Source organism: Emydura macquarii, unplaced genomic scaffold (assembly GCF_026122565.2).
Source record: "Emydura macquarii macquarii isolate MOO-44397 ecotype Brisbane River unplaced genomic scaffold, CSIRO-AGI_Emac_v2 contig_2636, whole genome shotgun sequence".
Taxonomy (NCBI): Eukaryota; Metazoa; Chordata; order Testudines; family Chelidae; genus Emydura; species Emydura macquarii.
In genome coordinates this window covers 22,845,557-22,870,963 of record NW_027132773.1, presented here as the reverse complement: position 1 = coordinate 22,870,963, position 25,407 = coordinate 22,845,557, and the positions used below count along the sequence as shown (strand labels likewise).

At 37.8% G+C, this 25,407-nt stretch overlaps 1 protein-coding gene across 1 annotated transcript in view; it reads right to left on the bottom strand.

Annotated features, from left to right (window-relative positions):
• Positions 1-25,407, bottom strand: part of PTPRZ1 (protein tyrosine phosphatase receptor type Z1) — a 183,533-nt gene that overhangs the window by 47,022 nt on the left and 111,104 nt on the right. The window contains exons 9-12 of the mRNA XM_067563972.1: positions 17,837-18,021; positions 16,670-16,796; positions 6,237-6,280; positions 385-3,955 (exon numbers count right to left, since the gene is read on the bottom strand). Coding sequence (XP_067420073.1) covers positions 385-3,955; positions 6,237-6,280; positions 16,670-16,796; positions 17,837-18,021 — 3,927 coding nt within the window. The remainder of the gene's footprint in view (positions 1-384; positions 3,956-6,236; positions 6,281-16,669; positions 16,797-17,836; positions 18,022-25,407) is intronic.

The window sequence follows — 25,407 nt, the reverse complement described above, 5'->3', positions numbered from 1 at the left end:
GCAAATGGCCTTAGTCCCAAATAAATCTTAAAGAGCAAAAAGTCACACTTTAGGAACAAATTCTTCCCTACATGCATAATTCCCATTGACTGTACAAACAGACCCAAGGGCAGCATTTGGACCTTAATACCGCAGGTATTTCAATTGTAGTTGTGAGTAATCAGAAATTGCATTTACAAGAGTTGCTTCAACGCTTATCTTCCCTGATCCACAGGGTTTCCTTAATCAAACCGACTGCCCTATTAAGTTCTTCTGTCACTGAAATATATGTGGTAATTCTCACTGGTCTCACATATATTTATGCTAAGATTTTTTTTTCATTTTCAGTGGCAGAAAAAATGTCACAGCTAAACATGTTATGCATTAGATTGACCCAGAACTAACCTGCCTCAGAAATGTTGAAAACTGATGAGTGACCACTAGTTATAGATGGTGCTGATGACTGTGATGATCCAGGAGTTAATTCTGAGCTACCTGCTTCAATTGGCCCCTCAGTGTCTTTCTCGTTAAGGTCAGGAAAACTGAAATCTGTTGAAGTCTCATTATCATTAAGGCTATCTGAGGTACCTTGACCAGAACCACTTTCTTCATCACTTGTAAAAACAGCCCAAGATTTAGACTCTGATGTGTTATGCAATGGAATACTAAGAGTTTGAATATGGTTTTCCAATATTGTTGGATCGTTGTGCTTCTTAGGTATCAGTGCTGCCAATGTTGGTACTGACGGATAATTATGTCTGTCCATGCCATGGCTTATCTGACTGTCTGATGCAGCTGTTGTAATTTTCTTTTCTTCAGATTTCTCAGAATGTGAATTTATAATTAGGTTACTCTGATTCTTTATATTGTTTACCTGTATATTCTGTTCATCTACTACCTTTTCCTGAGTTTCTTTATGGGAAGTACATGTGATACAATTGCTTACAGGTAAACCGTCATCATATTCATCATAATCATCATCAATTACAGGAGGCCACAAATTAGTATCAGAATTGGTACTGAGGGACAACCCAGAAGATGTTTGAGAGGGAACCAGCAACCTGGTTAGGGTTATACGGACCTCACTGCTGGGAGAAACAGCCATAACAGAAATATACACATTTGGTAAAGGAAGGGCATGATGAACAGATTCATGAGAATCAGAAACAATTGCAGGCACATGAACAGAAATATCACCAATAGTAGAACTTGAGAAAAAAATGGGAACCTCATTTCTTTGAGAAACACTTGAAAAAATATGGCTGTTTAGAGGAGAAATACTATTTGGTAATAGGTCAATTGTTAGGGCAGGAGTAGCCACTGCGTTCACTACTTTGGGGGGAATGGCATTTGTATGTTCTAAATTGGTTGACCAAAATGAAACGTCACTACTATACAATGAAGGAGCAACCTGGTGATTATCTTCATTGTTAAACGAATTGGATAAAACATATTCCTCACTTCCATAAGAACCAGTTAAACCTTGAAGTGATGTTGTGGGCTTACTAGAGGTGTGTGAGAACATGTCAGCAACTGAAGGTGCAGATGTAGAATGCAACATTGTTTTATTTGTAGCAGAATCTGGTGCCATCTGATAGAATATTTGGTCAAATGTAGAACTATCTTTATAAACCCTGGAGCGTTCAACCAATATTGGATCACTCAGCACAGTTGCAGCTGTTTTAACCAGAGTGCCATCATCAGAAGATTGAAAGGCGGTTTGTAGTAATGCTTCATTATTTGATGTAGCTGAGGTCTCATAAAAGTACTGCTGTGTTGAAGGAGACAATATTTTGCCAGAAGCAGGGACAGATACAGCTTGATCTGAGATTGCACTAAGCATAGGTTTAAGCAAAGTGTCATCAAAGGCTGGAGATGTAACATGCAAAGACTGAACGGAAAGGTAATTTTCTGAAAGTGTACTAATATCATAATCATAAATCTTAGTAGAGGGAAAAGCAAGAGAGACTGGAAGGATTCCCTTTGTGCTAGAAACAGGAAGTGGGGTTTCTTGCAAATACGTAGTCTGCATAATTACATCATTGTTAGAAACAGATGTAGGAAGTTCAGGTATCACTGTACTTTCAGCATGGGAAGCCACTTCACTGAAAGAAGAAATTTGCAGTTCTCTCTCATCTCCATGTATTATATCACTTTTGTGAAGTGTCTTATTAACATCACTTAACTCAGATGTTGCATATGTAAATTCACCTACAGAATCAGATGAAGAAACTTTAGGTATGGTCAAAGCATCTGTATCAGGCAAAAGGGACTCACTACCAGAGTACGATTCAGACCAATCCATATCACTAGATAGAGAGCGTGTAGGCAGCAGCAAAGTATCAGCTTGTGATATTATAGAAGAAGGCTTACGCACCAGTACATTGTTATAGCCGCTAAATAAGGGACCCTGATGAAATACGCCAACAGAATCATGCACAAATTCTGCAGAGTCATAAGAAACAGTAAACGTTTGAAGGGAGCCCACATTACTAGAAACAGCATAAGTAAGTTCAGACATTGTAGATAGTGCATGCATATTTAAATCACTGCTGGATGGTTCAACTTGAGAAAACATGTGAGTTCTATTATGACCAAATATCAATGTCTCTGAAGCAGCATGAGTAGTCTGATGTGACACCACATCAGAATATTGAGCAAGGCTTGGCTGTATTAATGCATCACCCTCAGCCAATGTCAAGGAAGCATGCAGGGACACCTTATCACTTGTAACAGCTGGAGTGACTTGTGGAAACATTTGAGAAACTGTATACAGATGGTGAAACATTTTACTACTGAAGGAAGCAGAGGAAAATGTAAGCAAAGGTACATCACCATAGGAAGACAGGGTGGATTCAAATGACACATCAACACTGGGAAATACAGGTGTAGCATGCAAGGTCACATCACTACCTGATGTAGCAGGGATAGTGTTGAGCATCTGAGTGTCAAACAATAAAGGGGTGACTAGAGGAAACACTTCACTACTGTAGGAAGGTTGAAGAGGTATCTCACCATTATATACTGGTTGAGTTGTCTGAGAGAGTACCTCACTGGCAACAGAAGCAGAGCCATGTTCTCCAGAGCTTGAAGAGATAGAATGAGGTGATAATTCAGTTGGAGAGAAAGCAAAATTAGAATAATGTGGCAATTCTATATCCGCATCTGAAGTAACTTGTGACATCACTGGACCACTGGAATAGGGCATTGTAGCTGGCTTTGATCCCTCAACATAAGCATCAGTATTACTAGTCTGAAATAATAGCTCACTATCCAATGGGACATCAGATCTAGGTGCCAAATCTGTAGCATTATGAAACCATAACTTTCCATCAACATAAGCAGTACTCTCTGCAGATTCTTCAGCTCCTGAGGGCATTACATCTTCTGAAACATTTTTTACATAACCTTGTGAATGAACATCATGTTTGCTTATTTCTGGGCTTCCTGAAAGAAGGATGTCTTCCTGGGATGCTTGCTCAGTGACAAATTGCATAGCAGAGGTGGTAGGAATGGAACCCCAAGAGTAGTCTGCATCTTGATAAGGCTTAAAAGTTGACAATAAAATATCTTCCTCACTACCACCGGTAGCAGATATGCTTGTTGGTCCAGCGCCAGAAGCAATGTAAATGTATTCTTCGTCAATACCTTTGGTGGAATCAGTGACTTGATGGGGGATTCCAATAGTAGTTTGAGATTCCAAAGAAGCATCTTCTTCCCCATCTGATGTTTCAACAACAGGTTGGGAAGTAGGGTAAAAAATAGCGTTGAAAACATCATTCTTTCCATGTGATCCTTCCTCTCTTGTTAAGTATCTGTTTGTTTTAGCTTCATTGAATTTTGTCCCCATTTTCTCTTGACTATAGCTAGATGTAGTCACCTGGAATTCTTTTTTCTTTATTTGGTTTACAGCACTATCAGTGCTAGGAATCACTACAATTTCTTCATCCACCTTTGCCTTCTTCTCTTCAACTTCCTCCTTTGGAAAGAAAACAACATAGTCAAAGTCTACTAAGAACGTTTATGGATAAAACAGGAAAACTCAAGACACATACTTCAGTACATTTGCCTGTGTCCATAAGTTATAACAGACAAAATGGCAGATAACCTTTGAAATGGTTACAGAACTTAATAATGAAATGGTTTTAGTTACAAAAACATTAATCTCATAATTTATTTCTTGAAACCATGAATTTGTAATACTGACAAAAGAACCACAGATCCCTCTACCTTTTTAAACATTGTGTTACTGGTACTTGTGAGTGTTTGAGAGAGATAAAAACCTCTCACTTTCTTTTGTTAGCTTTACTCTATCATTTTACTGTAATAATAAAAAGCAACCATTGACCATGGAAGGTTTTCTCTTTGATCGTGTTTCAAAGGTTTACATTAATATACTTTGATATCAGTTCAAGTGTCATTTCAACATAACAGAAGATCTTCTTCTTTCTTGCCACTTCCCTATCTGGAGTTGGTGACTTTTATAGCCTTCTTTCAAAAGAAAGCTTGGCTGTTGTGCAAATTGGTCTTTCTAAGGTCTGTTGATATCTGGTCCATGTATCGAGTCTTTGGCCTCCCCGTTGGTCATCTTTCATCCATGATAATTTCAAGGGTCAACCAATATAACAGAAGATATTTTACAAAATTTATATTCTGCCTTCAAATCATTTAGTCTTCATAGCTACTTCAAACAAGATGTTAGGATTTTAGGGACACTCCAAAGCCACTCCATAGGTAATATCACATTCTGAAATTCCTGTTGCAGGTATCTTACTAACTGTTTAGTGAACACAATTTAAGGTACTGCTGCAGAAATGTGTGCTAGGGCTCTGCATTTAGTTCTAAAAATCTATTTTCTCAAGGTCAACTGCTGCAGTCTTTATTCAATCCTAAATCAGACAAAATCCCAATTGAAATTAACTAACATTCAGATACCATGTTGAATGGTGCAATATAAATTCTTAGATAAAGAGTTTAAATAAATATAAATAAATAGATTAAATAGATGGGTAATTAGACAGATTTGATAGTTTGGATGAATCGGTAGATAGATATCGGTATCTCTCTATCTATTTAACTGACTAGGATTTGCACCTTGGTGAGAATAAGCATGTATTAAGAAACAGTAAAACAGATGTTCTGAATAATCACTTGATACTAATACATATTTTATAGAGGCTATTGGTCATATTACAAAAATTATTTTACAGTCTATTAAAAATTGCACTGGGACTCTTCCATATTCCTCTGCTTGTATGCCAGGTAGTTTAACTGCCAAAAATACAACTGTGCTGGATCAGAGGGAGTTATGAAAACATTTAAAATTGAATAAAATAGGGTTAAATTATTATAAAATATGGTTAATACAACAAAATGTCATAACTTATGTTCCAGGGGTGGAATTAGCACCTTATTGAAATGAATGAAATTCTTGCCATTGACTTGAGTGGAGCCGGTATTTTGGGGCCAGATTTACAAAGGCAGTTAGGCACCCAAAGCTGCAGATAGGCATCTAGTGGGAAGTACAAAAGTGCCTAAGCACTTAACTCCCATTTACTTTCGTAAATCTGGCCCTCAGGCCCATCCAGGATTACACGAGAGTTGGGCTCCTTCTGGAATGCTAAAAATACAAGCAGAGGAATATGAAAGAGTCCCAGTACAATTTTAATAGATTGTAAAATAATTTTTGTAATGTGGCCAATAGCCTCTATAAAATATGTGTTAGTATCAAGAGATCATTCAAAACATCTGTTTCACTGTTTCTTAATATAGGCACATTATTCTCACCAACGTGCAAATCCTTCCTTCTGGAAGCTGAGGCGTGCTCTCATTCTCAATAATACAAAACTGCCATTTGTAGCATTACAGAGAAGCCAGGCATTGGACTTCAAAGTCATGACATTTTTATGTACAGAAAACCTATCACTAGCTCAAAGCTGAATCTTGCCTGAGGCAAGTGTAACTGGGGGAGGAGAGGCAATTCCATATTTTGGGGATGAAGAAGAAATATTTCTTCAACAGGTGGATTTTTTTTTAATTGTACTTTTTTGAAGCTGGGGGTCTGGAATGTAGAATAATTCCCAGGGGGATATACAATAGTGGACAAAGTGTAGGTAATATGGTTAAAAGTACATGCTAAATTCAGCTCTGCAAATTATCACAGTTGATCACCTCCATTTATGTGGAGTGTTATATATTATTCTGAAATGCGTGTGTGAAAATAAATGCATGTATGAAATGACTGCACTTTACAATACCTCGTAATCTTCAGTTTCACTCAGTTCAGGAAAAAGGTCAATTTCTATGAAACAAAAATATGCATTATATTATCCAGTGTTTTAACCTCACAGATTGACTGATTTTGCAAGACACAATGATAAAATTTTCATGGTTATTTTAGAAATGATAGACCAAAAGATGTTATTTTAGCTTATTACAATTACAGGTTATCACAATGTTATAACCATTTTCTAACTGGGGCTGTATTAACCAAGAAATCCATTAGGTCAAGGTCTGAGATGATTTTGGGGGTGCTATCTGCAGAAGCTACCAAGTAGCTGCATGGAGGAACAGCAGTGAGGGAAACAATGGGACTCAAATGGTTGGCATTTAGCTGCAACATTTCTGACTGGCTGAGGGGTGTAGATGAAGCTGCATGTTGGCTGTGCACAGAGGAACAGCATCCTGGCCAGATGGTGATGAGAGTGAACAGCTGGGCTTGCGGCTGGGGGGACAGGCAGAAGGGGAAAAGAACCAGCAGTACTAGCTGAAGAATGCTTCAGCCCCTTGGAGTATGTCTACACTGAAGCTGGGAGTGAGCCTCCCAGCCTAGGTAGAAAGACTTGTGCTAGCTCTGCTCAAGCTAATGCATTAAAAATAGCAGTGTAGATGTTGGAGCACTGGTGGCAGCTCAGGCTGGCCACCCGAGTCCATGCTTGGCCAGAATTTAGGTAGTTAGCCCGAGCTGCTGCCACTACAACAATATTCACACTGCTATCTTAGTGAGCTGGTGTTAGTCTTGCTGCACGGGCTTGGGAGGCATGTTCCCAGTTGCAGTGTAGACATACCCTTTGTGCCACTGGAATTATGCACACGTTACTTTTTATTTAGACTCCTAGATCTTAAGGCCAGATGGGAACACTGTGATCATCTAGTCTCACCTCCTGCACATTGCAGGGTGCAGAACATCACTCGCCTCCTCTTATAACAGACCCATAACCTCTGGTTTAGTTACTGAAGTCCTCAAACCATGATTTAAAGATTTAAAGTTACACAGACTTCACCATTTACTCTAGTTTAAATCTGCCAATGATCTGTGCCCTATGCTTCAGAGGAAAGCGAAAACCACACATAGTCTCTGTCAATCTGCCTTGGGGAAAAATTCCTTTCCGAACCCAAATATGGAGATCAGTTGAACCCTGAGCATGTTGGTGTGACCTGCCAACCAGACACTTGAGAGAGAATTCTCTGTAGTAACTTGGAGCCCTCCCCATCTCCTGCTCCTGGAGATTTTTACTAGTAGCAGTCACAGATGGGCCACATGCCACTGTAGGCAATCTCATCATACCATCCCTCCCATAAATTTATCAAGCTCATTCTTGAAGGCAGTTAGGTTTTTTGCCCCCACTACTGCCCTCTGACAGTTAGAAACCTTTGTCTAATTTCAAGTTTAAACTTGTTGATGGCCAATTTATATCCATTTGTTCTTGTGTCAACATTGGCGGTTAACTTAAATAACTGCTCTACCTCCCTGGTGTTTGTCCCTCTGAAATTTTTATAGAGAGCAATCATATCTCCCCTCAGCCTTTGATTGGTTGGGTTAAACCAGCAAGCTCCTGGAGTGTCCTCTCATATGGTAGGTATTCCATTCCTCTGATCATCCTAACAGCTCTTCTCTGCACCTGTTCCAGTTTGAATTAATCATTTGTAAACATGGGAGACCAGAACTGCACACAGCATTCCAGATGAGGTTTTACCAGTGCCTTGTATAATGTCAATAACACTTCCCAACCTCACCTGATGCATCCTAGGATTGCATTAGCCTTTTTCCTGGCCGCATCAAATTGGTGACTCATAGTCATACTGTGATCAACCAATACACCCAGATCTTTTTCCGCCTCTGTTGCTTTCAATTGATAAATCCCTAGTTTATAGCAAACATTCTTGTTGTTAGTCCCTAAGTGTATGATTTTTGCACTTACACATTTCATCCCATTTCTATTATTTAATTTTTCAAGCTCCTCCAGAACTTCTTGTATGATATTCCAGTCCTCCTCCGTATTGGCAATACCTCTCAACTTTGTGTCATCCTCAGATTTTATTAGTACACTCCCACTTTTTGTGCCAAGCTCATGAATGAAAATGTTAAATAAAATAGGTCCCAAGACTGATCCCTGAGGAACTCCACTAGTAACCTCCCTCCAGCCTGACAGTTCACTTTTCAGTCTGATCCACTGTAGTCTCCCCTTTAATCAGTTCTTTATCCACCTTTCAATTCTTCTACTAATCCCTGTTTTCTGTAACTTAACTAATATTTTCTCATGTGGCACTGTATCAAATGCTTACTGAAATCCAGATAGCTTAGATCTACTGCATTTCCTTTATCTAAAAACGTTATTATCTTCTCAAAGATAGAGATCAGGTTGGACTGGCACAATCTACCTTTTGTAAAATCATGTTGAATTTTATCCCAATTACTGTTTACCTTTATGTCCTTAACTACTTTCTCTTTCTGAGACTTTTCATACAGTTCATGTCAAACTAACAGGCCTGTAATTTCCCGTATCATTTTTTCTCCTTTCTTAAAAATAGGAACTATATTAGCAATTCTCCAGTTATAGAGTATGACTCCTGTGTTTATGGATTCATTATAAATCCTTGCCATTGAGTTTGCAAATTCACATGCCTATTCTTTTAATATTCCTGTGGATGGAGATTGTCCAGGCCTCTCAATTTGGTCCCATTTGGACTTCCATCTTGGATGTGGTAATTTCTACTTCCATATCCTTATTTCCATTAGCCACCCTGCAACTACCCCCTAAGCTTCTTGTTACCCTTATTAAAAACTGAGGTAAAGTATTCATTTAGGTGTTGGGCCGTGCCTAGATTATCTTTACTCTCCACCCCATCCTCAATGCTTAGTGGTCCCACTTCTTCTTTCCTTGGTTTTTTTTTATTTATATGGCTATAGAAGCTTTATTGGTTTTAATTTCCTTTGCAAGGTCTTACTCTGCTTGGGTTTTGGCAGTCGTCACTTTTTCCCTGCACTTCCTGACCTCCAAGAGGTAGCTTTCCTTGCTGACCTCTCCCATTTTCCATTCCCTGTAGGCTTTCTGCTTCCTCTTAACCTGTTTTGAAATGCTTGCTCATGGAGTCTGGTCTGCAATCCTTCCCTACAAAGTTTTGCTTTTTGGTAGGCCAGCATCAATGCACCTGCCTACACTGCTGAGGGAAACATTAAGGATAGCTGTATCTTAGTGTCACATCAGGTGGGACTAGACAATTGCCTGTACATATGACTACTAGTCAGAATAACCCCATGCAAATTTGGATTGGCACAGTATGTGCAAATGAATAAAAGATGTGCAAACTTTAGTTCATTTGTGTAGTGAGTTCTGTGTGTGGGGAGAAGAGCAGCAAAATTCACGCCACTCTGGAGAAAGTAACACATCTTAGATACACATGAAGGTGGGTGTGAGGGGATCAGACTGACATACATCTGTGCGCTCCACAGGTGGCCAGGAGTGGATGTTGGGATGGTGATGGTGGGGAAGATGACATGATGTTACCCATGGTGGGTATTGTTGGTCCGACCTATCATCCCCCCACACTTGTGTACATGTGCATAATGTATTTTCTGTTTTTTCCTCCGGGGACACTGCTGCCCTGTGTTTGAGCTGTGCAATCGCCTGGAGGAAAGGCTGTGGCTGCCTTGCTACTATTGCAACCTCCTTCTTGTAGCCCTTCCATCATGGAGTCAGGTCCTGTGCCATTACGATCTATGATGCAGTGAAAAATATTCTATAAAGGGACTTTTAAAATTGCATTATTGGTTAAACAATTTGCATTTTGTCCTTGGACTTCTTATAGGCAACTTTGTGAAAATCTGTAAGAGACCGTCTTAGTATTATAATTCTTGATCTAATAGTCTACACCCATATTCACAGCCTAATTCTGATCCCATTGAAGTCAAAGGCAAAATTCCAGTTGATTTCAATGGATTATGATTTGGCCTGCAATCATAAACCATAACGGATCATATGAAGGCATTAAAAGATATGTTGCAAGTTCTTATGAACAGATATAGGAAAAGGTATTATGCATCTGTAATTAAACGGATCCTTCTGAAAAACAGTTATTCTGCATCTGCATTACTAGCACATCCTGAACCAAAATGTTTTGGCTGCATTAATATTTTATTAGTTATTACTTGCCAATTTCTTTTCCCCTGCCTAATAAGTTAAAGTTAAAGGTGATGCTCCAGCATAATGGGCGTACAATGCTCCCATTTAGGTCAATGGCCACTGACTTTAATGGGAACACTATTAGAGCCATAACCAAAAATAAATCACAAACTAGTTATACTTCTCTATTTTGCACTCCTGTATCTTAAGTGGCCACTCCTGATTAGATCCAGGGTAACATTTTCAAAAATATCTAAATGATGAAGGAGACTAGGTCCTATTTTCAAAAGCGACTTAGGACCAGATCCACAAAGGTACATAGACATTGGTCTGCTGAGCATTGCAATGCCTAACCCCTAAGTATCCTGATGCTTCACGGAATCCTCAGCCCTGAGTTGGGTGCCCAGGCTCCTAATGGGGAGTGTTAGATGCCTATGGAGGAGAGCCTCAGAAACCAGCAAACTGAAGGGGAAGCAAGAGTGAAATGTAGAGGCTTAGGCCCAGATCTTCAAAGGTACTGATGTCTAACTTCCATTGGATCTTAGGTGCCTCCCTGATGGGCCAGAGATAAGCATCTCCCTCCATTCAACATTCTCAGCCATTTATTTTCTTCTGGAGTTAGATGCCTAAGCCAGCTTATGCCCTAGAAGCCCACACTCAGATCATTCTCAGGGAAATGGGACTCCAGACTAGTCCAGTGTCTAAGAGCACTGATGTAGGAGACGCAGGTTCAAATCCCTGCTCTACCTGATTTGAAATAGGTACTTGAACCTACATTATAGGTGAGTGCCCTAGCCAAATGGCTCTTCTGGGGCAGATATCCCTAAACCTCCCCAGTTGGAGCTGTTCCACTTTACAGAAATAATTAAATATTAATTGGAGCAGAATCTTGAACCTAGGTTTTCCATATCCGGTGTGAGGGTCCTAAACACTGTGCTATTGAGTCAGACTCTCTTGCTCTCTCTCTCTGGACCAATGGATAATTAAGGTTCCATCACACTAACAAGCTAAAATATTTTTATCGATAAGTTATATAATGTAAAATACGGAATGAACAATTATCCATGAAAGCATTTTATAAGTAGCAACTATTGAATTAAACTCGTGGCATATTAACAAAATATAGAAAAGTTATCTTACCTGTGTCTTTCTGAAGGCTAGAAGGCTAAGGGGGAAAAAGATGATGATATTCCCTGGCTTCTCAATCGTTTCTGTTTAAATTTTTAGATAGTGATTTTAAAATTCTTAATACTGTAGCCCCGTAACATACATTATGTGGTTAACAGACTCTTTAAAACAGCCTTTCATTAAAGAGAAATACATATTTTTTTTGCTGTCAGGATTAATTTTGTCTTCAAATAATGAAAATCAATGTTTTCTTTAGGATTTCATGTTTTTTAACAATATCTATATTATCATTTGACCTTTATCTAGAAGAAAAAACAATGCAGTGATTATACAAATGGATGTAAAACATCTCTACAAATTTTATTCACTAGAAGGAAAACTAAGAGGTTTCAATAGCCTCTGTTTCAACCAGAATGAAACTACAATTTTGTCCTGATGTGTTCATGGAAACTGTCTTGATTAGATGGTAACAAAATAAATGTATTTGTCAGCAACATTTATTCAGTTATTATAGTTTTGCTAATCTTAATACTGTGTTCTTGAACCAATAATATATATAAGTAATATAGTAATATTTCCCAACACAGAAATAAAACTCAGTAGTAGGTTAGTAAACAAGGTATGTTTGATTTCTTCATTAACTGCAAATTGGTTATTCTAAAGTTTAGATTTTGTTGGAAAAATTCAAACCTTAAATTTATTAGAACGTTTTCAAGTGAATTTATATAATACTGGAGTTTAATGATTCCTGCAGAAATGATAGAATAAGGACGAAAGGAAAATGTGATAACTAAAAATTCCCTACATTTAAAGTCAGCTCATCTCCAAAAAACATCCCTTATAGCAATGTGTTCTATATTTAATTTAACAATAATTAACATAGAATAAATTATCTTTGTTCTACACTACAATACAGAATATGTAACAATGCAAGAACACAAATAAAAACCATTTTTGCTACATTTAAATTATATTTCTATTATCTTTTCCACATTCATCAGCACAAGAATCACAAAAGCCCTCCTAAAGTGAAACATTTCAGATGCCCTTTGTGCTCTTCATGAAATAAATCCCTCATAAAGATAAGTTACAAAGACATTGCATAATAAAGGCCCTCACAAAGAACTGATGCCAACGTGAGCTGCCACATAGGAGACCAAAGTTTGCGAGTCATATCCCATCATGTTTTGGGGGTTTTTTTAAATGAAAAACTCCAGTTGACTTCTTCACACAGAACAAGGGGAGAACATATATTTAGTCTAATTTCTTATATTGGTAAAAGTATTTATGCACCAATAGTATCAGCTATAGAGAAAGTTACTGCAAAACTTTCACAACTCTATGAACGTTATGTAAAAAATGAAACACATGCAAATTAGATCATCATTCGGAAACCAGTGGATTGCAGAGCCCTTCTGGAGGTTCCACAGATTGGAATATTTCTTAGAACCCAGTAGTATGTGTCTGCGGTTAGAAGAGAAACTGGCCCATGATAAGATCTTTCCTCTTATGTAATAGTCTAAGGCTTGGTCTACACTACATAGTTAGATTGACGTATGGCAGTTTATGTCACTCTAACTCTGTAAGCATTGACATTAGCTCCCACCTGTAGTCTGCAGAGCCCTTATTGATGGTTCACAGAATGAAATGTTTTGAAGAGGTGCGGCAGGCTATGAAAAGGTCTCTCTCTTACAAAGTGGTCAGTATAATGGAAAAGCGAGAACAAAAGACTGGTTGCAGGTGTTGGGTAAATCAAAAATATATAATACAGAAGTACTAAAACAGCCCTTATATTAAAAATATGTACTCCAAGGCTGAAATTCACCCCCAAGCAGAATGCCCATGCAAAGCCTTTTGTATCACTTAAGCCAGAGGTGTCAAACATCTGGCCCACGGGCTGCATTCGGCCCGCCAACCTTTTTGGTCCGGCCCCTGGCGGCAGTACGCGCTGCCGCCAGAGAGTACAACGCCGTGAGATCTCGCGGCAACGCGCTGATGCCAGAGACTACGTCACGCGCTGCCACGAGATCTGTGTATTCTGGCGGCAGTGCGTGGAGCGCTGTGTGCACGAAACACAGCGTTCCAAAAGGCGGGAGAGGGACAGTATGGTCTTGGGGCATCATGCAGTACTATAATTCTTAATCATTGATCGATTCTTTTAATCGTAAAATAGTAGTAGTTCTAGAAGTGAATTTACTGCAGTTTTTATATCGTTGATATCTAGCAAATAAAATATACTACATAAAAATGGTTCTGCCTAGTATTTCGATTTATGGTATGTATGGTCTACTTGAAGTACATTTAATTCAAATCTGGCCCACCATAGCAAATGAGTTTGACACCCCTGACTTAAGCTCTACTGAAGCATTTAACATGACATTGAATTTGTTCAGGTGACACTGAAGTGATTTTCATCCTAATTGGGCTGACATACTCAGAATAATTCTTGAATATGAAAGTTACTTATACTGAATTTGAATCAATTTTGTTTCAGCTCTTCATAGGTAAAGATAATGTTTTTTTCATATATTCACAAACAGAAGTTCTGGGAAATATTTTGATCTTATTATTGTGAATCACATTTCATATATCATTGCAATCTATAAAGCAGATTACAAAATCAGTTCTGGCGTTATATTTGGAACATACAAGTTTCTATGAACACATCTCTTTTTCTGACTAATACATTCTCATGTCTGTTATTAATATTTTCAGCACTGTTCATTCAAATGCAACTGATATAATAAATAAATAAATTGAGTTTATAAGTGAATGAACATTTTCTGTATCATGTTACCATGTTCCCTCTCTGTCTGGATGTAAAATACCATTTACAAGACTAGGGAATAATGTAATTTCGTATTAATGATACTGACTACATATGAGGGATTTTACACTGCTCTTTCACTGTAGAATTTCATAATTCAATCATTTTGGCATATGCATCTGTGGAAGTACACACTGCAATAAGTATAGACATTGCTTTAATCTCTTCAGATTTCTTCTTTAAAAAAATGGGGAAATGATAAATGTATATCTAGGAATTTACTTTAATGCAACTTTAAGATTACCGTTTTAAAAGCTCAAAAGGAAGCAAATGAAAAAATCAAAGTTCTTATAATAACTTTAATTGTTCATATTGCACATAGGTATGTCTTTTATATTACTACTTATGAGCCAGATCCTGAATTCCTTACTCCTTTACTCATTTCTTACTCAAAGTGAAATCATCAGGAATTTTCCTTGCATAAAGTGGAATAAAAACCTCAAGTCTTGACCATACGCTGATAAACATAATATACAATGGATCAATTTCTGCCCTCAAATACGCACACAAAACTCCAAGTGATGTCCATGTGAGTTGTATAGATATGATGGAGGATGAAATTAATTTTTAGAGTAAGTATGTGCAATGTAAGGGACTCACTCTTACCCCCATTGAAGTGAATGGCAAAACTATCACTGACCCCCAGAGGCATATGACAGGGCTCAAGTTTACTATGAGAATCTTAGCTTCTGAGTGTTTAAAGCTGCAATGTTTGTGTTGCACCAACGTACATTTATGTATTGAATTAAACATTGTTTAATTGTGGAAAGCACATGAACTGTTGACTTCAATCCAAATGGAGTCACACTGGAATCAAGGCCCTGATCCTCTAAAGGTATCTGCAAATGAGGTGCCTTGCTTAAGTCCAATGGGACTTGACACAGGAATGAGGGTCTGTGTTTGTGGATTCTTTGCCCAATTGGGGCTCACGTTGCTCCAAACCCACTCACTGATATAGTATAGACATGGATGGATGTCTCAAGATGGAATCCCCTTTCATGTGATTTTTGAAGCACAATTTGGGAAAACTCTGCTGGAGAGAAGTAGGGGAATCCAATATCAAGGGGCTAGAGATAGGATACAAACTGAAGTGAAATGTCAATTACATTGACAGAACCTCTCCTCATTTCTGTTACGAAGATGCAGATAAATACAGAGCATAAAGGCTCTGGTAAATATTAGCATAATAAGACCTAGGAACACATTCTTCCAGATATATTGTCTTTGAAAGATAGGTTAGATGTGCTTTGGAAGCATCTGTGTTTTAACCGAAAATGTCCCAACATAAAAAAACAGATTATCTTATGTTCATATATCATTACTTTCACACAATACATGCAACAAGCAGAAAAATGAAAATACTTATATTCTCTATCATCAATGAAAAAACATGGTTATCTTAAGATTATGAGCCAAACTGGGCTTTCAGGTACACCCCTGTAGCTCCACTGACTTCACTGGAGTTGCACAGATGCAACTGAGGGCAGAATTCCACCCTTATAACCCAGAATTAAAAATAACAACAATCTGATTCATATGATAAGCAAAACTGAGGTGTGTGAATATGCTAAAGGCCATTATGGACTGATCCCATGATCAAGACATGCAGAGTCCAATCCAAGAGGTCAACAGAAGTCTCCCACTGACTTCCATAGGAAATGGATTAAGCCCTAAATCTTCCACTGACTTCAAGGAATGACTGAAGGACAAGGACAAGCCTCTCTCTTTTGGTTTAAAATGACCTATCATTTACTTATGGACAGAGGAGTTAAATCTGGCTTTGAAATCACCAAGATTTGATTGTTAGCCCTTTTGAGTTTCGCAATCCAACATTAAGAAGCAAGGGAATTCCATCACCACGTATGCTTTGAAATCAAACTCCAAGTAGTCATACACAATAAAATTTCAAAATCAACATGAGATATGTATTTTAAATTAATATTACCTCCTTTATTTTATTTGCTTTACATTTTTATTCTGTAGATTAATTTAAGGAGGCAGAAGGGTGCTGGAACTATAGTGAAACAATTTGCAAATGGCTTTACATTCCAAAGGTTTATTGTTCAAAATCATTCATATAATTGGAAATCATGGAAATTATGGTTAAAAAAATCAACATGACAATGCTCTTATATAAAGGAACACATGACAGAAATGAGTGACAGAATAAAAGTCACCTCAGTAAACCATTTACGTTTAACGACAATGATTTTGAAATTCCATGAGAGTATGCTTTGATAGTTAAGCATTTTTAACTGGTTTGCAAGCAAGCTGTTTCTCTGAATACAGATATTTAGCTAAAAATTACTACTGTGTTCAAAAGGAGACTTACCTGGATCATCTAAAGGCATATCAACAATGACTTGGTCACTGTATTTTCCATATAGACCATTAGTGCAAACTGCAACAATCTGAAGAACGTAACTTGTGTTGGGCAGCAGATTATTTAGAATAGCTCCCTAAAAGAAAAATCATGTTTAATCACATAAATGTGAATCCTTGGCATATTTCTGAAAATGTTAGATTATTTTATTCTTAGAACAAGGTTTTCTCATATGAGATACAAGGGTGGGTGAGGTAATATCATTTATTGGACCAACTTCTGTGGGTGAAAGTCAGACAAGATTTTTGAGCTCTTAGAACTCTGTGTAGCTCACAAGGCTTGTCTCTCTCACCAACAGAAGTTGGTCCAATACAATATATTACCTTACCCACCTTCTCTCTCTAATATCCTGGGACCAACATGGCTACAACAACATTGCAAACAATAATGGAAGATATCAACATTCTCTCACGTGAAACATTCTAATATATCATTTTTACATGTTATAGCCAGAAAAACAGGCAAAACTTTAATCAATTGATTTTGTGAAATGTCTTACTGGCAAGAGGCTGAATAACCGGAGAGACTATATTTTTCTACGTTGAATATTAGTTTTAGATTTCAGTTTTCCTTGTGAAGCTTATGCAGTTTCAAAGGGGATAAATGTAATTGTTTGTGTTGGTGAAGCACTGTCAAATTATAAATCAGTGAGTCATATTTATAGTAGTCACAGATGGATTGTTGTTTAGATGCTGAATTTTTCATAAGTTACCTGTGTATAACATCCTACACATCAAAGATCATTGGGGCAAAGGCGCTTACTGCAGGATGAAAGTGTATTGTGACTAACAAGATCTGAGTTAGACACCACATAATCTTTATTTTGAGGTATTACAGACAACTAGGAACAGCAATTTTAGGTAGGTGATGGTAGCTCTCTCCCAAGTAGTTTTTTGTTTGTTTTTGTTTTGACTGCTGGTTGGTTTGTTAGGTTTTTTTAAATTTGTCTCTGTGGCTGTATAGCCAAGAATACAAGCAAAGCTTCTATGAGCAGCAGCTAAAATATTAATTCTCACTGGCTCAGGTCCCTGACACAGTTTAATCCCTCAGAATAATTCTCTGTGAGTGCTTCACCACCACCACTTTTGTATGAAACTTGAAGAGTTTTAAAGTTACCAAGTCCTGATACCCATCTGTCAGAAACTCATGCTTAGTCTGGTCTTCTCCTTCCAGTTGCTGATAAAAGACAGCAAATTTCTCAATCATGGCATCATAAACAACTTGAGGTCTTTCCCATGTAACAAGAAGGCTGGTATAGTTCTTTGGATCAGCTTGGACATTTTCTGGTTCCGAGCTGCAAACTAAAAACAGAATTATATTTATAAACAGCACAAGGGATTCTGAGCACTGTGGATCTGATCCAATTCCCATGGAAGTTAGTGTATCTCTTTCCTTTAATTTCCATGGGAATTTGATCTGTTCCTAAAATTCTAAACCATGTAAATGTAAACTACCAAAGATCTACTTATGTCACTTCATGTTTGGTGATTTTTCAATTGGTGGAAGTGGATTTTTTCTTTTCTTTTTTAATGGTATTATCTAAGAGAATTAAGAGATTTTGATATTGTGCAATCACACATTGAGTTATTTCAGATTTTGATAAAGATTCATATCAAGTCCCATGATAATTAGATAATAACATTATTTTTATTATTTGTGTTAGAACTAACTGCTTATACTAGTATACCCAGAAGGATGCATGATTACCAAAAAAAAAAAAAAAAAAAAAAAAAAAAAGTAGGTGACAAAATGAAAGTGTAAAGATTCTTAAGTATGTTTCTCAGGAAAAAATGTCACTAGTATTCTATGCTTTCATGAATCTGTGAAAATGGAAGCCATTTAGTAGGAGGAACTATGCATTGCTTCATAAATATCTGCATTTTATTACATGTTTTGTAATATGTTTTTTTTACAATAAATAACATTCCTACAAATTATTATGTGTTCTAATTAACAGTAAGAATATTAATAATAGCAGCTGAGATCTTCAAAGGTGCCTAGCAGAGTGAGGTGTCCAAATCCCATAAGACTCAGTGGAATATGTGTTTCTGTGTTGCTCTGGCTCCTTTAAAATTTCCATTTACATATCATATATCTTCCATTTACATAGCAGTTTTCATCAGAGGATGAAACAATTTCTATCTGCCAACAGTAATTGATTAATCCTCACAACACACCTCTTGAGGTAGGTAAATACTGTGCTCATTTTACAGATTGGGCAACTGAGGACAGAATTTGATAAAATACGTAGTGTGAAAGCCTACTTCTATTGAGGTAAATGGAATGTTTTGCTATTGACGTCAGTGAAGCCAAGATTGGACCTCTAGATTTTCAAAAGTAGATTTTAATTTTGGGTTCCTTAATATTTTTAGACTAAGTATCGAAATCTAAAACTTGGGGTGACTTTTGAAGTTTTGGGCCATCGTCAGTTGTCCAAAGTTCAAGTGTCGGGGGTCACATGGAACCCATGAGGAAGATGGATGTCTAGTCCCGGCCTCCTCATCCCCACATATCAATTTGTCTCTAGCAATTTTCCTAGCAAATAGGCAATAGGTTTCTGTCATACATGTTTAAATTAGTCCTCTGGATAAACTTCAAACTGTTGAATATGGATTCCAGTGCAAAAATTCAGAGGCAACAAAAAGACGTAAGCCTGAATCATCTAAGGACTCCACAAAGCCACAGCAGAATATAAGGTCAAGATATCACAGCACTGAAAGAATACCTCACAGGATATCACAGCACTGAAAGAATACCTCAAAAACTATTTATGGCCTCTCTAAAGATTTATATGATGTAAAATCCCGAATGGCTCACTTGAAAAATGTGCTACAAAGACTGTCATAGAACTCTGTGAAATTAAAGAAGAAATTGTCTCCTTAAAGCTTAGCCTAGACAAACTGGAAGAAAAACAGGATGACTTGGAAAACAGATCTAAAAGAAACAACCATCATTTCCTGGGGACTATCAAGGGTTTAGAGAAGTATATTATCAGCTTTCTTCAGAAGCTGCTCCCTGACATATTTAAATTGGACCCTTAGTAACCCTCATTAGATATTGAAAGTGTTCATCAAATGCCTGGTACTAGAAGGCAGGAATCTAATAAGCCCAGACCCATCATCTTCAAGCTGATAAAGTAACATTAATAAATGCTGCCAGAAAAGCTCAAACCCTTATGTACAAAGGCCATAAAATTTCTCTTCTTCCTGACTTCTCAGCTGAGCTTAACAAAAAGAGGGCTGCATTCAATGGCATACAGCAAATTCGAAAGGGGACCATCAAGTATCCATCCACCTTCGCTATGGATTTAAGAAATTGCACAAGATTTCATAAAACTCCCTCTGGAGCTTGGCAGACAGTTCAAAGACTAACATACTAAGCACCATCTACTGACTGAAATATTATCTGCACTAATCATCACAACTTGCTAGACACTAACTCTGTGTCTGATGGATCATGTTATGGTAACCACAAGTCCTTGGAACAGTCAATACTCCTAACATGTAAAGTAAACTATAATCCAAACTTTAAATAGCAATAGATATTCAATTTGTGCAGGGCTTTTGACATACTATGAATATGATCTTTTATATTGCTGTATTTTTCATATTTTAGATTTTGTACTAGTTTATATTTGATTTTCAGACTATTTGTAAATTTACATGTGATGAGTCTGTATATATGTTTATGCATACACATATGTGTTTGTATGCATATCTAAAAACTTTTGTAGATAGGAATATATCATACATATTCTAGAATACCCAATGGTATTTACAGAATAGTATTTGACTTAAAATATATTGCATTGGAGATGTTTAGACTATTATTAGATAATATACAGAAGCAACGAGTAGATGGAACTGAACCAATCAGGGATCTAAACATGTCCATAGTGACTTGTTTTAAGTCTGTATTTTTTTTTTGTTTTCTGTTACAAATATACTTGGGAAGACACATGATATTTAATTATAGATCTTTTTGTATACCTGACAGCCTTGGCGTGTCATACATTCATTCAAAACTAACCAGTATCTAATATGTATAAATACAGACCATGACCTAGAGATGTGGTTCTACAATATCAACGGGGATATATGTGTCTTCAGAATAAGGCTAGATGTCTTAATCTACCTTTTAAAACTTTGCCATGAATGTTCTTAGAATGTGCTCCTGGAATGTGAATGCTATCTTTCCTTCTCCAAGCTTTGCAATTTAGTGGTGCTAGATGAGTTGGGATTGCCAATTAACATTATCAAATGGATTGTAAGTAACTATTTTAGTGGCAAAAGAGTTATTTTGAAACAATGGAAATCTGCAATTTCTCCCTCATACACAGGCTGGCTTAGTAAACTCCCTACTACTACATTAATAGAAAAAATGACTATCTAATAGAAACACTTGGAAAAAACATGAGGATGTTTGGTCACACATGAAACTATTGCATTCGTTTGCAGTTTAGTGTACTTTAGTCCCTGATACTTCTAGGTTATGTTCTCACTTATTTATCTATATTGGTTTATTTAGTCACTTTAATAATTGATGCTCTGCCTGACCTCTACAGGTTCAGGTTGGTTTTTGTTTTGTGTCCGTCCCCCGTCCCCCCCCGTCCCCCCCCCCCGCCCAGGTTTTGAAAATAATGAGCATTACATTTTGTTATTGATATACTATTTCCATCTTACGCATATTTTATATATATTTTGTTCCATTGTGTTTATATTTTATATAAAAACAATAAAAATAAAGTTACAAGAAGGTCAAGTATCAAGTCAGTGGGAGAGTTAGGAATGTGTACTTCTGACTCCCAATTCTGTGCTGTAACCACCTAATAACCGCCTCCCTTTAATGTCTGTCATCTGCTAAGATTTGATTGTTATGCATTATAATAAATTTGCCTCTGTATTCCAGAACCAGTTATTGCATGTTATTTATGACATTAACAATATACATTTAATTTAAAGTGTAACCCTGTAAATGTAAGTGTTCCATGCAAGTTTGTTTGAATCCATAAATACAGAGCTCTATCTTTTGGAGAGAGGAAGACAAGGGGCAAGTGAAGGCAGGGTTAAGAATATACCAATTATGTGACAGTGTTGTGTAGTGGTTAGAACATAAGACTCAGAGTACTTGGGTACTATTTCTGACTCTTCCACAGAGTCTTTATGTGGCCTTGAGAAAGTCACTTAATCTTCCTATGTAAAAGTTGATCAAATGGCTATAATAGTACCTACCTCACAGTGGCTTAGGCTTAACCAACTGTTTGCAGAGGATTCTGAGATCCTCAGAAGAAAGAGATTACATAAATTCAAATTCTTTTTAATGTCCCTAGTAATCATTATATGACTCTCAGGGAGAGAGCGCTATGGAAGATGAAAAAGAAAAAGAGAGAGAAGAAAACTGAAGGAGTCAAGGAAAAAAGAAAGAGAAGCAAGAACAAATACAAAATAGTCATATGAAGTTCAACATTTATTTATTAGAAAATGTTTGTGGGACTGAAATTTCCCCTCTGAAATAAAAGTTAGTTAGTGAGTAACTCTGTTGTGCTTTATGCCCCTTTATGTTTCCCATCCATCAACCTTTTCATGCCAGGTGTGCCTAACACCTCAATATTCTTCCAAAAATACAGGTGATTGAATACAAATGTAATACAAATTACATGGGAAAATCAAATGTTATCACTTTACTACTTAAATTACCTGTGAACTGGACCAGTGTGTAGTGTAAATTAGCACAAAAGGCCTATGGGGTTAATCTGTACATGACTAAATCACAATAATTTAGTATACAAATTATTTTGCAAAGGTTAACTAAAAGACGACAGACCAGGTCACCTTACACTGAAGAGTAAAGTGACCTAGTCCAGGGTTTAATATTTACAATATTATTTTCTATTCTAGCCCGGGATAGCTATAAGAATCTTCAATGAAATTAATAGAGCGAGCTTTTCAGATATCACTTTCCACTACATCTTGTAATCCTACTTCTAGGAGATACCAGTATCCTGGAATCCAATCTAATATTCTTTTCACAAACTCTAATGTTCTGTGCTTGTGGTAATCTCAGGGCTGCCACTCTATCCTGAGAGACAGTAGGGAAGGGGGATGGGATAGGTTGGGAGGAAGAGAAGGGGCGAGAGGAGTGGACGAAGGAGGACAGGGGCAGGGGACAGTGGAGAGGGGAAGGAGATGGGGATGCTGCCAACTCAGAGGAGCTCCAGGTGAGAGGCACCCAGGGCACAGAGTTGATGTGTGCAACACATGCCAGGCACACTGCCCCCTGCACTACAGCACAGTACTGTTTCGTGGGCCCAGCTCAGGCAAGGCTTAAAGTGGGCAGAATTGCAAGGGGTGATAGTCCTGGCAAAAAAGAATTAAAAACAGAGTTGGGTCACTGAAGGGTGCACTGTAAGCACTGCCCTACAAAGTGCATGGACATTTATTTCAGCTGGGATTATCATAGACCTCTCCCTCTGCCACTCACACATGCTTTTCCCAGGCCATTTTAAGCACTGAGCTCAGGGATTCACAATTATCTCCCAGTGATCAACAGCCTACACCAATCCTGACTATAGTACAGAAACCGGTTTATTCACCCTCCCCCTCCCCCAAATATTAATAGTTGATGTTTTGACTTATTTTGCTAATTTAAAATGCTCTTGCCAGTGTTGAAATGAAAGGCACTATATCGACTTGAATTGCATTGCTGTCAGATAACAAATACTAAACCTAATTTTTTTGTAGATGTACAGGTAGTATATATATTGTGTGGATGCGGCCCACATAACACATAGAGAGCTGCATATGCGGCCCACAATACTAAATAGCTTGAGGACCATAGCTGTAAACCGATATATGCCTTTTGCCATCTGTGTGAAAATTTATCCAAATTTGGCCAAGTTATAAGCTTTTGAAAAATCATATTTCACACATGCTCAGTTGAGAATTTTTAGATTTCAGCAGCTAAATTCCCCAAAGATTCCATGAGGGCAAACCTTGTGAAGACAAAACTGCTGTTTGCAATAGAGGGACAGGAACTGACTTTGAACTTTTAATTACCTTTGTAATTTGCATCTTGCACTCAAACTACATATTGTTTTGCAAAAGCAAACTCCTCTACAACAGACTTGGGGCAAAGTTCTAAAAGTTCTTTTTTGTATGAGCAAATAAAACAATGAAGATTAATGAGAATATCTTTTCTTTCTCCTCATGACACACTGATGATCCTTAAACATTATCCTGAAACCTATCACTGTGCCCATTTCCATATTTTGGATGTACTCTGATGATGCGTTAGTATCTTCATTACAGTGAATTCCTTTAGATATAATATGAGAAAATGCGAATAATCACAATAAATTGTCTTTTCAAACCACCTTCAATTACATTAAATCATGCCAACTGTTGCTATTACAGCTCATGCCCACCAGATGGCATAAGGAAATCAATATAAATAAGCAGAGATGTTCGCCTTTTGAAGTGTAACCAAAGATATGAGGGATGCTGTCAGTGGGTAGGAAGCAGCACTGTGCTCAGGGCTCTGTTGAACTGGCAGTATGGGGAAGCAACTGGCCCACCATACTCTTCCCATGGGACTTCAGAGTCTTTTCATGATGAAAGGGGGAGGCTGAAATTGAAAGTGGTTTGGTAGTCCTATGTATTATCAAGTGGTTACATCTTTTTAGTCACCCTCACTGCAAGTTGTAGCTGTAGCATTCCTACAAGTGAGCACTGTCGATAAGGATGATAAAGTTTAAATAATCACTTTAAATCATCTAATGGAAAGTTCAGTTCAGTCAATCAGCAGGTCCCCTCCATTCTGCACAAGCAGCAACCCTGAGAGCAACAGGTTCCCCAAGAACAGGAAACCAAAACCAATCTAAGATGGTCAATGAGACCAGATGGATGGGGCCGGGAGACTTGCCCCAGTGAATCACAGAACCTAGATTCAGGAAGAAGAGGCCTAAGCAGATTGGGAAGTACTGGAGGTGCAGGATTGAGAAGGAGAAGCTGCCAGCTGGCACAGGACAACAGCCCTAACAGCTGCTAGGGGTGAGGGTCGGAAACACTGCAGGGGATACAGAGCCCAGAACATGCAAGAGGCAGAGATCCAGCATTCTATCAGCTGAGTGGGGGAAAGCTAGTGAGAGGAAGATGAGCAGCTGCAGGGAGAATTGCTGGAAAGAAGTAGCCAAGCAGCTGGAGGATGTGGGGAGGATTAGGCAAGGGGAATGGGGAGAAAAGACTGCTTCATAGCAGGGCTCACAGAGCAACAGGGTTTGTGTAGGAGAAGAACTGAGCTATGAAGACCAGATAAAATAACTGAAACACCTTCATACAATACATGCAAAGCCAATATCCAAAACCAGTGGTGTTCCAGACAGCTGCTAGTCTGAGGACTTAAATTTACTAACCTCAGTGAGAAACACCCCCAAACCACTTCCCCCAAACCACATTCAGGGAATTTCAAGAAATAAAGCCAATTATTGCCTCCTATGCTCTCTACATTCTGCTAATAATGCCAGCTTCAATGCTTTTCCATACCCACCTCTAGGTCTGTGCCTTTTCCACATCCACCTCTGAGTCTAACCTAATACACATTGAAATCTATGGAAAACTTCCCTTTGGCTTGACTGGGCACTGGATCAGGCCTTCTGTGCCTTTTTTGATGTTACCCTGTTTTTGTGTAAT